Consider the following 13,936-nt stretch of genomic DNA (forward strand, 5'->3'; position numbering starts at 1 on the left):
AAGAAAACAAGACACAGACAACTGAGGCAGTCAGAGGTGCCTCAGTCTATCGTGGAATAAAGGCACAAAGATTCCACAAGTCGAATTCCACCTTCTTCATATAGTCCCTCTTCTTCGGCAACAGTGCCTCCTCCTACAGGCCTGATAGCATACCCCATGCTTTTTACCCCCTTGGCAAAGAAAACAAGACACAGACAACTGAGGCAGTCAGAGGTGCCTCAGTCTATCGTGGAATAAAGGCACAAAGATTCCACAAGTCGAATTCCACCTTCTTCATATAGTCCCTCTTCTTCGGCAACAGTGCCTCCTCCTACAGGCCTGATAGCATACCCCATGCTTTTTACCCCCTTGACAAGATGAGATTCCTCTTGCTGTCATAGGGTTGATGAAACAGTATGAGGAGGACTTTCCGCCTTTTGTATCTGATCAAATTGTATAAGGTACAAGATCTCAGAGGCTGAAAAACAAGCGTCAGCCAGTCTTTTGATCAGGTGATGTTTATAGTCTCATAATTCATTTGGATTATCCGTCTGATGTAAAACGTCATTTTGTATTTTAACCTTCGGAAATGTGCCCCCAAGGTTGATAGAAGACATTTCTAAGTTGAGAGAGAGAGAGAGAGAGAGAGAGAGAGAGAGAGAGTAGAAGATTCTTTTCTTGCTTTTGCAAAAAAGAGAGCGAGAGAGGGAGACAAAGAACTACATACCTGAGTAGGAACAATAGTAGAACTCTGAAACTTGATATCCACTCGCTACATCACTAGCATGAGTAAAATCAGGATAGCTCATAAAATCTCTGTTTTGAATGAAAAAATTAACAAGATATCCGTTTACTAACCGTTGCACTTGATACCACATACGATGCTTCAATCGTAAGAGCGCCACTCAACATTCCAAGCCCCGCCACACTGAACATAATTGTATTAGCAGCTCTGTTCTGCTTTCACAAAAGCAATACCCGAAGAGACAAGAGAGCAAGCATTAGTAACAAGGACCCCGACAATGTTTCAAAGGTAATTTCAACGTGGGAGCAGTATGTTAACATTCACACCAAAATTCTCTTTGCAGGAATAAAAATAGATAAAACCTTCTTCACATCTAATGTTTGTAAGAAGTCTCCAAGCGTGATGAAATCCCTTAACCCAAGCTTTGTTCTTTTCAAACCTAGAATGGAAATTGTGCTGTACAAAAGCCTCCATTCTCCCTCCACCTATCACCCATCATTGACATGTCATACACCTTGTGGTCCCCATAACTGCAAGTGGCAGTTGCAGATTAAAGGAACCTTCTCAACATTGCTTAAGCACGAGACTTACCATACTAGTCAAGGAACAGTTACCAGTTCACATTTGAAAAAAATGTCAAAAAAATCACTCACCATTTGCAGATGCTCAGTTGGGTTGCTTATGGGATTATGATCCTCCAATAAAGATATCCAGCCCTCAATTGCAGCTTTTTGTGCTACTGGTACACCAAATATGCCTCTATTTACGTCTGTCAAAAACTATAAGAAGATGCTTAGATAACCCATGCATAGCTTTGAGCAGACAACCTACACATTGGAACAGAATGAGATTTCTTATTTTAAAAAAGATGACAGATCGAATATACAATTATAAGCCACCTCACAAAAGTTGATCGCTTGTTTGCAGGCTAGACAGGAATTGCAGCATGAGACCAAAGTGATTATCCAAGTTGCAGCAATCATCCAGCAAGAGTACTCACGCACAATTTGTAGGTGTTGTTGAAACGTGCACATAGGCTCCATCATTCCCTGTGCCAGTGGACATGCTACTACAACCCAGAGTCATACCATAGACTAGGAAAGCCTGGGGGATCTACAACCGGCACTGTTGTTGGCTTGTTCATGGGACATGCATAATCGGATAGTTCCATTACAGTTGATAGAACTTCTACACAACCCACACTGCAAAACATTAATGAGCTCTTGCTAGTGATCTCTCTGTTGCTGCTCTATTCCCTCTCCCTCCGCACTCAACCCACCTCACTCTCTTCCACTACCGCTCAGCCCCTCAGCCTGTTAACCCACACCCCCGCCCCCCAGGGCCTTTTCTTGCCCTCTCTCCTAAGCCTGCCACTCACAACTTTCCCCCTCATTCCCCCGCCTTCCATCTTTACCCCCAATCCTTCCCCTCAACCAGACACTCTTTCGCTTGCAAACCGCGTTTGAGAAGGATCTTCTCTTCACCCGAGTTCTACTCCTTTCCAAGGGCGCACCCCTAGGCGGCCTTGCGCTCACACCAAGGTTGCTTTTTCCCACCTCACGTCGATTGGCCGGCCACTAAGTGCACGGTCCGCTCTCAATGAGTGAAAAGAGACACAAGGGGAGGCTAGACAAGCCCTTCTTTCTTGGGATTCCTGTCACTCTGCCATTGAGTGCTAACTTGGGTTTGTTTATATACAAACTTAGCAAAATTGCCCTACCTACTTTTGTTGGAAAGTCACTTAAAAATAATAAGTGAAAAAATGTCAAAAATAGGGAAAATAGACTAAATACACTGGAAAAATCCCCTAACTGATTCTAATGAATTCTGATGGGAATACTAATGATCATGCTGTGTGCAACCAGAGGATACGCATCTACACTAAGTGACTGGGCATGCACAGTCTACGAATAGACTCACAAAAGTGCCAGATCACTTCTAATCTAGAATTGACTGGATTGATTGAACCCTGTTATGTTGTAGCTTGTCCACGGACACATAGGGTTGGATGGGTCACGTGACATCCCCTCCTTTTCAAAGTGAGGTACTGGTATCGAACTGTATGGCGTCGAGGAAGATCGCCAATAGTATCCGGAATCCTGGAAGGGACTCTTCGCCGGCCCACTCTGATGTGTGGGTCGTGCGGTACTTGAACTTCATAAAGGTTTCTTTGGGCCGTGCCGAAAGCGACACAAAGTCTTTTGTGGCTCCTTCAATGCTTCAACTTCGTCGAGAGTCATGCTTCTTTCTTCTTCAAGAATCTCCATGGCTGAAAATTCCTGAAACCATTTTCAACACAAAACCATGAACATACCTATCCCATGTAAAGTGCGTGAAAAAAATCTTGTCTTCCTCAAAGACTGTGCATGCAATGTAGATGAACAAAGAGACGGAGTGCCAAACCGTTCACCACACACACGCAAACAATGAGATTGAATCTTTCTCTTTTGATCTAGAGCAATCAACTGCGGCAAAACACAATGGAAATGTCCACGCTTGGTGCTCATACTTTCATGTGCTCTTTCGAAAACTCTGTCATACCAAGGAAGAGACATGGAATGTGACTTCCTTACATACATACCTTTCAGCTTTTCATGAAAAATCCGCATACATTCGTCCTCATCCATGAGAGAAACGTGCTCAACATACAATATGTCATGCCTAGGAAAAGGAATCACATAAAGACGCTGACTAAAATACATGAAATGATAATGAATGAAACACTCAAACAATGCGTGCATATCAATCATGCGAACACGTAGTACTTACTGTAAGGGTTCTGTGAACCTAGACTCGAGAGCCAAGATCGCTTCTTCCTGAATGATCAAGCGTCCTGTGGGGGTTCTTTGGACCTCGACTCGAAAGCCAAGATCGGTTCTTCGTGATTGATCGAATCTACAACGAGGTTAGCTTCGCTAGAAAAAGCATTCACTAACTCATCCTTCTTGTGAACAACTACATCTTCTTCATGCAAATCATCATGCTTGTGAGAAATCACAACTTGATCATGCAAATCATTGGCATTCAAATCATCATGCTCATCATTATCATTCAAATCATCATGCAAATCCTATGTATCATGCTTTGAAGAAGAAGAGACTGAGAGAGTCTCCGTCTCCTGAATCTCTTGCATCTGTGCCGGCACTTGAGAAAAGAGTCGCAAGAACTCTTGCATGTGTCGCTCGCGCTGTTCTTGTCTTGCCTTTCTTTCTGCTTCTCTTTTTGCTTTGTCTTCTGCGTGTCTGCGGTCCATTTCTGCTTTTATTTCTGCGTGTCTGCGATTCATTTCTGCTATTCTTTCTGCATTTCTTGCTTCGCGTTCTAAATTCTGTTCCAGAAACAATTGCTCCAAAGCCTCCATAGGAGGTAGTGTAATCCTTGACGTAGACAAGGAAGGGTCAGAAAAACCTCCCGGTGGGAAAAATTCTTCTTCGCCTCTCTCATGCTCATCACCTCCAAGCGAAGTATCCATTCCGTTTCGAGTGATGACCATTTTGAAGTTGTGGGTTCTTGTGGGTCTTGGGTTCTTAAGTTCACGAGGAACTTGGGTTCTTGCGGGTCTTTGGTTCTTGAGGGTCTTGAGGTTTTCTTTTGCTTGCAAACCGCGTTTGAGAAGGATCTTCTCTTCACCCGAGTTCTACTCCTTTCTGTGGGCGCACCCCTTGGCGGCCTTGCGCTCACACCAAGGTTGCTTTTTCCCACCTCACATCGATCGGCCGGCCGCTAAGTGCACAGTCCGCTCTCAATGAGTGAAGAGAGACACAAGGGGAGGATGGACAAGCCCTTCTTTCCTGGGATTCCTGTCACTCTTCAAAAACACGATTAGGAATCGACACGCCCAAGCGAACTTGGGTTCGTTCGACCTTAACAAGCAAAAAAAAAATTATGTGGTTCTTGTGGTTCTTTCCTTGAGCTATACAGGACATTGTTAAAGCTCTGATACCAATGTACTTATGATTGCACAAGAAAGAAGGGCTAGCACTAAATGGCAGAAGAGGCAACAGGAGCCAAGCTCAGCAGGCAACTTCTCAGCAAGACCAAGCCTTGGTGGACCGGCGCATGCAGAGATTTGCAGCCCTAAAGGTTCATCAAGATTAGCCCTAAAAAGGTTGCAGATTCAGCCCCAGAAGACCTCAGTTTTCAGCCTTGAAGATCCTCAATTTTCAGCCCTAAACCTGCAGATTTTCAGCGTCAAAGACCCACCGAAAACAACCCCCAAATCAGCGTTTTTTGGTTAGTCGCAGATTTCAGCCCATAGCGTTTTTGGACAGCAGATAAAAGATTGCAGATTTCAGCCCTTAGGTCGGTGTCGTCGTCATCGCCGACATAGCCTAGACTTGCATCAATCTCATGCATACCGTTTGTACCAGTTTCTGCAATCATAAGTAGACCACTCTCGCCGACAAAAGTGGGGCCTTCGGAGGAGGGTTTTACAACGTCTCTGGTGTCGTATCTCTCTTCTCTCCCTATCTCTCAGTCTCATACACTTGCACGCACAGTGTCCATTCACTTTGTTTGTGATCATTACACTCTCTCATTAAGAACGGAAGGCTCTACCTTCCATAAGAACAAAAGGAACCTTGAGCACAGTTCGGAGCACTCATCTTGAGCAAAGCGCAAACATTCATTCCGTTGCACCTTACATTGGTCTACTTAAGTACATTGGACAAGCCCTTCTTTCTTGAGATTCCTTGCGAGAGTGGTCTACTTATGATTGCACAAACTGGTACAAACGGTATCCATGAGATTGATGCAAGTCTAGGCTATGTCGGCGATGACGACGGGGACGACGACACCGACCCAAGGGCTGAAATCCACAATCTTTTATTTGCTGTCCAAAAACGCTATGGGCTGAAATCTGCGACTGAGCCAAAAATGCTGATTTGGGGGCTGTTTTCGGTGGGTCTTTGATGCTGAAAATCTACAGGTTTAGGGCTGAAAACTGAGGATCTTCAAGGCTGAAAACTGAGGTCTTCTAGGCTGAATCTGCAACCTTTTTAGGGCTGATCTTGATGAACCTTTAGGACTGCAAATCTCTGCATGCGCCGCATCCGCAAGGCTGAAGGTAAAACCAAAAACGCCAGGCCTTTGTGTTCCAAAAACGCTAGGTCTGATGGCTTTTCCAAAACGCTAGGGAATGGAGCTGCTAGCGATGCTGCGTGGGAGTGGAAACGCTAGATGGCTGGCTGAATCTTCTGGCGATGAAGGCTGATGCAAAAACGCCAATGCTGATGCAAAACGCTGGGATGGCTAGGGTCTTCTGCTAGCGATCCTTGTTGGAAACGCTAGGCAATGGGGGTCTGCTGCTTGGAGGGAAGGTCCACCAAGGCTTGGTCTTGCTGAGAAGTTGCCTGCTGAGCTTGGCTCCTGTTACCTCTTCTGCCATTTAGTGCTAGCTCTAGTTTGCTTATATACAAACTTAGCAAAATTACCCTACCTACTTTTGTTGGAAAGTCACTTAAATTAATAAGTGAAAAATGCCAAAAATAGGTAAAATAGGCTAAATGCACTGGAAAATTCCCCTGATGGATTCTGGTGGGAATACTGATGATCATGTTGTGTGCAACCAGAGGATATGTATCTACACTAAGTGACTGGGCATGCACGGTCTACGAATAGACTCACAAAAGTGTCAGATCACTTCTAATCTAGACTGACTGGATTGACTGAACCATGATCATGTTGTAGCTTGTCCACGGACACATAGGGTTGGATGTGTCACGTGATATCCCCTCCTTTTCAAAGTGAGGTATCGGTACCGAACTGTATGGCGTCGAGGGAGACCGCCAATAGCATCCGGAATTCAGGAAGGGACTCTTCGCCGGCCCACTCTGATGTGTGGGTCGTGCGGTACTTGAACTTCATAAAGGTCTGCAACGCTTGCTTCTTTGAGCCGCGCCGAAAGCGACACAAAGTCTTTTGTGGCTCCTTCAATGCTTCAACTTCGTCTAGAGTCGTGCTTCTTCCATCTTCAAGAATCTCCATGGCTGAAAATTTCTGAAACCACTTTCAACACAAGAACATGAACATACCTATTCCATGTAAGTGAGTGGAAAAAATCTTGTCTTACTCAAAGACTGTGCATGCAATGTAGATAAACAAAGAGACGGAGTGCCAAACCGTTCACCACACACACGCAAACAATGAGATCGAAACTTTCTCTTATGATCTAGAGCAATCAACTGTGGCAATTCACAACGGAAATGCCCATGCTTGGTGCTCATACTTTCATGTGCTCTTTCTACCACTATGTCGTGCCAAGGAAGAGACATGGAATGTGACTTCCTTGAATGCATACTTTTCAAGTTTTCATGAAAAATCCGTATACATTCGTGCTCATCCATGAGTGAAATGTGCTCAACGTACAATATGTCATGCCTAGTAAAAGGGATCACATAAAGACGCTGACTAAAATACAGGAAACGATCATGAATGTAACACTCGAACAATGCGTGCGTATCAATCATGCGGACACATAATACTTCCTGTGAGGGTTCTTTGGACCTAGGCTCGAGAGCCAAGATCGGTTCTTCCTGAATGATCGAATCGTCGTATGGGGGTTCTTTAGACCTCGACTCGAAAGCCAAGATCAGTTCTTTTGATTGATCGAATCTACAACGAGGTTAGCTTCGCTAGAAAAAGCATCCACTAACACATCCTCCTTGTGAACAATCACAACATCTTCATGCAACTCATCATGCTTGTGAGAAATCACATCTTGATCATGCAAATCATCATGCTCGTGAGAAATCACATCTTGATCATGCAAATCATCATGCTCATCATTGGCATCCAAATCATCATGCATATCATTGTCATTCAAATCATCATCATGCTTCACACAATCATGCAAATCCTGTGTATCATGCTTTGGAAAAGAAGAGACTGAGAGAGTCTCCTTTTCCCGAATCTCTTGTATCTGTGCCTGAGCTTGAGAAAAGAGTCGCAAGAACTCTTCCCTGTGTTGGTCCCAATTTCCTTTGACAGCGGCTGCCATTCTTTCTTGGTGTCTGCGCTCCATTTCTCCTTTTCTTTCTACTTGTCTTGCTTCGCGTTCTAACTTCCTTTCCACAAACATCTGGTCTAAAGACTCCATAGGAGTTAGTGCAATCCTTGACGTAGATGGGGAAGGGGGAGGGATGGGAAAACCTCCCGGTGGGGAAAATTCTTCTTCGCCTCTCTCATGCTCATCACCTCCAAGCGAAGTATCCATTCCGCTTCGAGTGATGACCATCCACTGAAGTCGTGGGTTCTTGTGGGTTCTTGTGGTCTTAGGTTCTTAAGTTCACAAGGAACTTGGGTTCTTGAGGTCTTGGTTCTTGGGGTTCTTGAGTTCTTGAGATTCTTGAGGTTTCCTTTCGCTTGCAAACCGTGTTTGAGAAGGATCTTCTCTTTGCCCGAGTTCTACTCCTTTCTGCGGGCGCAACCCTTGGCGGCCTTGCGCTCACACCAAGGTTGCTTTTTCCCACCTCACGTCGATTGGCCGGCCGCTAAGTGCACGATCCGCTCTCAATGAGTGAAAAGAGGCACAAGGGGAGGCTAGACAAGCCCTTCTTTGTAAGGTGCAGCGGAATGAATGTTGTATTTTCTCAAGATTAGTGATCTTTACTGCTCAAGGTTCCTTTTAGTTCTTAGGGAAAGAGAGAGCTTTCCGTCTTATAGAGTGTTGTGGTCACGAACAAAGTGAGTGGATATTGTGCGTGCAAGTAAATGAGACTGAGAGGAGGAGAGAGAAGAGATACGACACCGAGAGGTTGTAAAACCCTCCTCCAAAGGCCCCACTCTCGTCGGCGAGAGTGGTCTACTTTGATTGCACAAGGTGTACAATACGTATGCAATGGACTGATGCAATGAGACGGTGCCGATGACGACAACGGTGATGACGACGGCGACTTAGGCTGAAATCTGTGAACTTCTTGGTGGCTGAAAATGACTGTTCCTTGATGGGTTCATGGCTGAAAATGATTGCTTGGATCGGGGTCGAGATAATGATGAAAAACGTTGGACTTTCTGCTCTTTATGCTGCGTTTTTGGAGATGAATGCTTGGCTGAAAAACGCTGTGACAGCAGATGTTTCTTTGCTGAAAATTGCAGTTTTCCAATTCTAATAACCCCTTACCCTGCTGTGGTAATCTGCTGCAAATTGCTGATGATAATCGCTAATTTTGTTGAGGTTTGTCTGGCGTTAGTAGTGGATGAAAACACTGAATTTGATCTGGGGAAAACGCTAGCTTTCTGGTTTTGCTGGCGATGACTTCAAGGGAGGAAAACGCTAGGTATGCGTGAAGATAGGGCGATACCAAGATGCTGATGATGGGAGGGAATGGGCCTCACCAAGTTGCTTGGAGAGGGTCTTGCTGAGAGAGGGAGGGAATACCTATCGCTTGGTAGCCTGCTGTGCTCCTTGGCTCATCTGCCTAACTTGGGTTTGCTTATATATTAACTTACCCAATTTGCCATACTGAGTACCCAAACAAAGTCACTTAATAAATAAGTGAAAATGTTAAATATAGGGAAAAATAGGCTAAAGTCACTTGAAAAATCCCCAAACTGTAAGGATTCTAGTCGCTAATCCTTAATTAAGTACTTAAACTCATGATTAAGACTTAAGAAACTGAAACTGAACTTAGAACAAGACTTAGAAGACTCTGTGTTTGAGTTATTGAAAGTGTGATACAAGGGTTCCTTTTATAGGAATTGAATAGTCATCAGTGAAGAGGCATGTCTCTTTGTGAAGAGACATGACTTTAGGCGAAAAGACACATCCTTTCGGCGAAGAGCTGCAACCATTGGGTGAAGAGTCGCATCCGTATGGTGAAGGGGTGTGACCAGTCGTCGAAGGAGTGTGGCTTTTGGTGAAGAGGTATGTCTATTGGGCGAAGGGGTGTGACCATTCGAGAACAGAAGTCCTCCTGGGTTAGTCACACTTCGCATCTGCATCTGTAATGAATCAAGAAGAGTGTAACAAGTCACAATCGTGACATTCCCTCCCATTTACATTAAAACCCCGTGTTTAGATGAAAGTCTTCCGCTTTTCAAAGAATTCTTGAAGGAGGTTTGGGTACTGCTGCATATCTTCATCCGTCTGCAAGTTGAGTCTGTCTCATCAAGATCCATCCACTTGACAAGAAATTCTGTTGTGATCTTTCGTCTTGTTTCTTTTTGTCTTACATCAAGAATCTTTTCTGGAACAAGAATTATGTGTTCATCTTCAATTTCTGGCACATAAGAAGATAAGTCTGGAATTGGCGAATCTCCTTGTATATATTGTTTGAGCCAAGAAATGTGGAAAGTTGGATGAAGTTTTCCCCATGAGAGTGGAAGTTCCAACTTGTAACTGACAACTAAGTACTTCTTGATTATTTTGAAAGGTCCATAGAAGCGAGGGCGCAACTTTGGAAAGACCGATTTCACAGTTTTGTAGCGATGAGGTGCTACATATAATAAAACCAAATCTCCCTCTTGGAAATCTGCATGTCGTCTATGCTTATTGGCTTGTTTCCGGTACTTTTATTGGACATGAACCAACTTGTCACGTACTTGAATAAGTACATCTTGCATTTCTTGAACCAACTGATCTGCTAGAGCTACTTTGTGTTGAAGAACAAAGTTTGTCGGTATAAGAGGAGTATGCCCATAAGCTGCTTGGAATGGAGTCATGCCAGTTACTGAATGGATAGAGTTATTGTATGTGAACTCTACAAGTAGCAAATACTCTTCCCATGATCCCAATCGAATTTGTATGTAATGTCGAAGCATTTCTTCCAAAATTTGATTCACTCTTTCTATCTGTCCATCAGTTTGAGGATGGTATGCTGAGCTAAATAACAAATTTGTACCAAGGGATTTGAAAAGGGATGTCCAAAAATGCCCTGTGAATTTTGGATCTCTGTCTGAAACAATAGACTTTGGTAATCCATGTAATCTGAAAATGTGTTGCACAAACAATTGCGCAACGTCTGGTGTCGAGGCAGCTTTCTTGCAAGGAATAAAATGTGTCATCTTTGAAAACCGATCCACCACTACGAGAATCTGTGCATTGCCTTTTTGAGAACGAGACAATGTAGTGATAAAATCCATGCCGACACTTTCCCATCTTTCTTGAGGTACGGGCAAAGGATGAAGTAACCCTTGAGGAAGTTGTCGAGAGTCCTTCATTGTTTGACAGGAATGACAAGCTTTGACAAACTTGATAACATCTTGCTGCATTTGTGGCCAAAAATATGTTGCAGATAACAATTTGTATGTCTTGTTGATGCCTGGATGAGCAGCAAAAGGGACTTCATGATGTTCTTGGATCAAAATTTTCCGCAATGGTGTATTGTGTGGAACACAAATGCGATCAATGTAATACAGCAAGTCATTGACAATGGTGTAAGCTGCAAACATATTCATCTCTGCAGGAGTCGGAGTAGCGGATTTAAGGGCTTGAAATGCATCCCCAAAATCTCGATCTGTCAAATACTCATGCTTGAAACAAGCAGGTATCTCCATCTGCACACCGGAAATGGCAAAGTTGATGGCTCGAGGAAGACGGCTTAAGGCATCTGCAACTGCATTTGCAAGGCCTGGCACGTATTGAATAATCATATGAAAATTTGCCAAGAACTCAACCCATCGTCCTTGACGAGGATTCATCACCGGTTGAGTAAAAATGTATGTCAATGATTGATGATCTGTCTGCACCACGGAATCTGCGCCAAGAAGATAATGTTTCCAAGTGCGGTAAGCATGAACAATGGCTAAAAATTCCTTGTCATAAATTGGGTATCTCATTTGTATGGCTGAAAATTTGCGGCTGTCAAAAGCAATGACACGCTCATTCTGCATAAGAACACCTCTGCAAGCACGATCTGACGCATCGGTCATGACCTGAAAAGGTTGAGTAGGATCTGCAATAGCCAAAACTAGAGTTGTCGTCAAGGCATGTTTAAGGGCTTTGAACGACTGTTCTACTTCTTCAGTTCATTGAAGTTTATCCTGCTTGGTAAGCTCAGTCAAAGGAGCTGCAATGTCGAAGAATTTGTGGACCTTGGTATGATAAAAGTTTGCAAGTCCCAAAAAGGAGCGCACATCTGAGATGGTGAGCGGTAAAGGTCAATTCACTATGACCTGTATTTTCTTGGGATCGACTGCAACACCACTGGCAGAAATAATGTGACCAAGGTATTCCACCTGATTCTTGAAGAAATCACTTTTCTTCTTATTGATGTATAGCACATTGGTTCGCAAAACTTGGAAGACAAGCTTCAAATGTTCCTTGTGATCAGCCATCGTTCGACTGAAAACTAAAGTGTCATCCAAATACACGATCATGAACTTGTCCAAGTATGGTCCGAATATTTCGTTCATCAGCGTCATGAAAGAGTCCGGGGCATTGGTTAACCCGAATGGTAATACCAGAAATTCATAGTGACCATACTTTGTGCGAAAAGCTGTCTTGTACTCATCACCAATACGAATGCGAATTTAGTGATACCCTGATTTTAGATCAATTTTGGAGTAGATCTTTGCTCCCAGTAACTGATCAAATAACTCGTCAATGCGAGGTAGGGGAAACTTGTTTTTGATCGTCAACTTATTCAAAGCACGATAGTCGATGCAAAGACGCATAGATCCATCCTTCTTTTTGACCAACAGAACAGGAGCTCCAAAGGGACTTTTGCTTGGGCGAATATGACCCTTATCCAACAAATCTTCAAGCTGCCGCTGTATCTCTTGAGACTCTGAGTATGAAACTCGATAAGGGGCTCGAATTGGTGGAGGTTGGCCGGGAATCAAATCAATGGGATGATCCACGGGACGCCGAGGAGGCAAAGTTGTTGGTAGCTCGTCGGAAAACAAGTCCAAATGTGGTTGAAAGAAGGGTTGCTGCAAATAGGCAATATTTGAGGAGGATTTAACTTCTGCTTCTTCTGCACCGGGTTTAACATCTCTTAACATGATTAAGGCAGTAGCACAATCACGTTTTCGAACTAGCCGTTTGACTTGTAAAGCAGAAACCAATATAATGGGTTTGGCACTGCAAAGACCACGAAGCTCTATTTCCTGTTGCTTGTGAAAGAGCCGAATTGAGTGATCTCTGAAACTGATTATTGGATCATACTGAAATAACCAAGATTGGCCAAGGATCAAGTCGTAATGTGACAAGGGCATAACTGAAAAACCAAGCTGATCTCGGTAATCCTGTATCTGAAAATCCAGCTTTTCAATCCTTTTGTTGCACTTGAGGAAGGAACCATCAGCAAGTTCTACTTGGTAAGCTGCCTCACTAGGTTGAGTTTGAAGGCGCAATTTAGTAATCAAAGATGTGCTGACGAAATTAGTAGAACACCCACTGTCCACAAGAACGTTGATTGGTTGCTTGCCAACAAAGCCAAGGAGGCTGAGAACCTCATTCGAAAGATCCATTGGAGTAGTAACGTGATTCCGAGCATTCATCACTAAGGCACTTACAACCTTGGAAACTCCAACACAACGTGCTGCCTGTTTGCCTTTGTCTGGGACAGGAGGTTGGCTGTGGATAGGTTCTGCAATTGTGGTCTCCATGTGAGAATTCTGGCGAGGATTTGAAGGATTTGGCTTCTTGGGGCATTCATACCATCTGTGATCTCCATGACAAATTGTACATAATCCTGTACGGTTGGAGTTGGAGGTTGAAGGAGTTGATGAAGAGGATTGCTGTCCAGAGTACGTATTCGGCCGAAAATCACGACGACCATTCCTTCTATGATTGGGACGATGGTTTCGTCGATTCTGATTATTTGCCGAAGAGAAGGCTCTGGAAGTGGCTGCTTGACCAGAAGATTGGGGTCGGAAAGAAGTTTGTCCACCAGAGTATTGTCTCGAAGAGTGAGCTCCTGAGAAAGAACGCTGATTCTGACCACCTTGTTCTTGGTAATTACGTTGTGAAGAGCTTGCAGAATTGGAAATTCGATCACCAGGAAGGAAACTTCTGAGTGGGCGTTGATTGTCACCAAGACGCTCAACATAAGCGATTGCAACATCCAGTGTGGTAGGGTTAAATTTATGGACATCATCTCGCAGGGAAGGCTCAAGTCCGTCAACAAAACTGTGGAGTTTGTCGGAAGGACTGAGTGTCTCTATCTAAAGAGTTAATTTCTGAAACTCTGAGATGTACGCGGCCAAGGAGCCAGTTTGGCTCAGGCGGCGGAGAGAAGACCGGGCGAGGAAATCTGCATTTGCAGGCTC

The 13,936-nt window shown here is 44.0% G+C and overlaps 1 protein-coding gene across 5 annotated transcripts in view; it reads right to left on the minus strand.

Annotated features, from left to right (window-relative positions):
- Positions 1-13,936, minus strand: part of LOC147430896 (Plastid-lipid associated protein PAP / fibrillin family protein) — an 81,874-nt gene that overhangs the window by 51,689 nt on the left and 16,249 nt on the right. For all 5 annotated transcript variants that reach the window (XR_015185654.1, XM_086493428.1, XM_086493427.1 and 2 more), the window contains exons 2-5: positions 1,378-1,493; positions 1,087-1,209; positions 838-936; positions 707-751 (exon numbers count right to left, since the gene is read on the minus strand). Coding sequence is in view for 4 of the 5 variants with exons in the window: in XM_086493428.1 (XP_086349554.1) it covers positions 707-751; positions 838-936; positions 1,087-1,209; positions 1,378-1,493 (383 nt within the window). In the remaining variant the exon portion in view is untranslated. The remainder of the gene's footprint in view (positions 1-706; positions 752-837; positions 937-1,086; positions 1,210-1,377; positions 1,494-13,936) is intronic.

This window comes from Adiantum capillus-veneris, chromosome 21 (assembly GCF_014529385.1).
Source record: "Adiantum capillus-veneris isolate H3 chromosome 21, ASM1452938v2, whole genome shotgun sequence".
In the NCBI taxonomy this organism is placed as follows: domain Eukaryota; kingdom Viridiplantae; phylum Streptophyta; class Polypodiopsida; order Polypodiales; family Pteridaceae; genus Adiantum; species Adiantum capillus-veneris.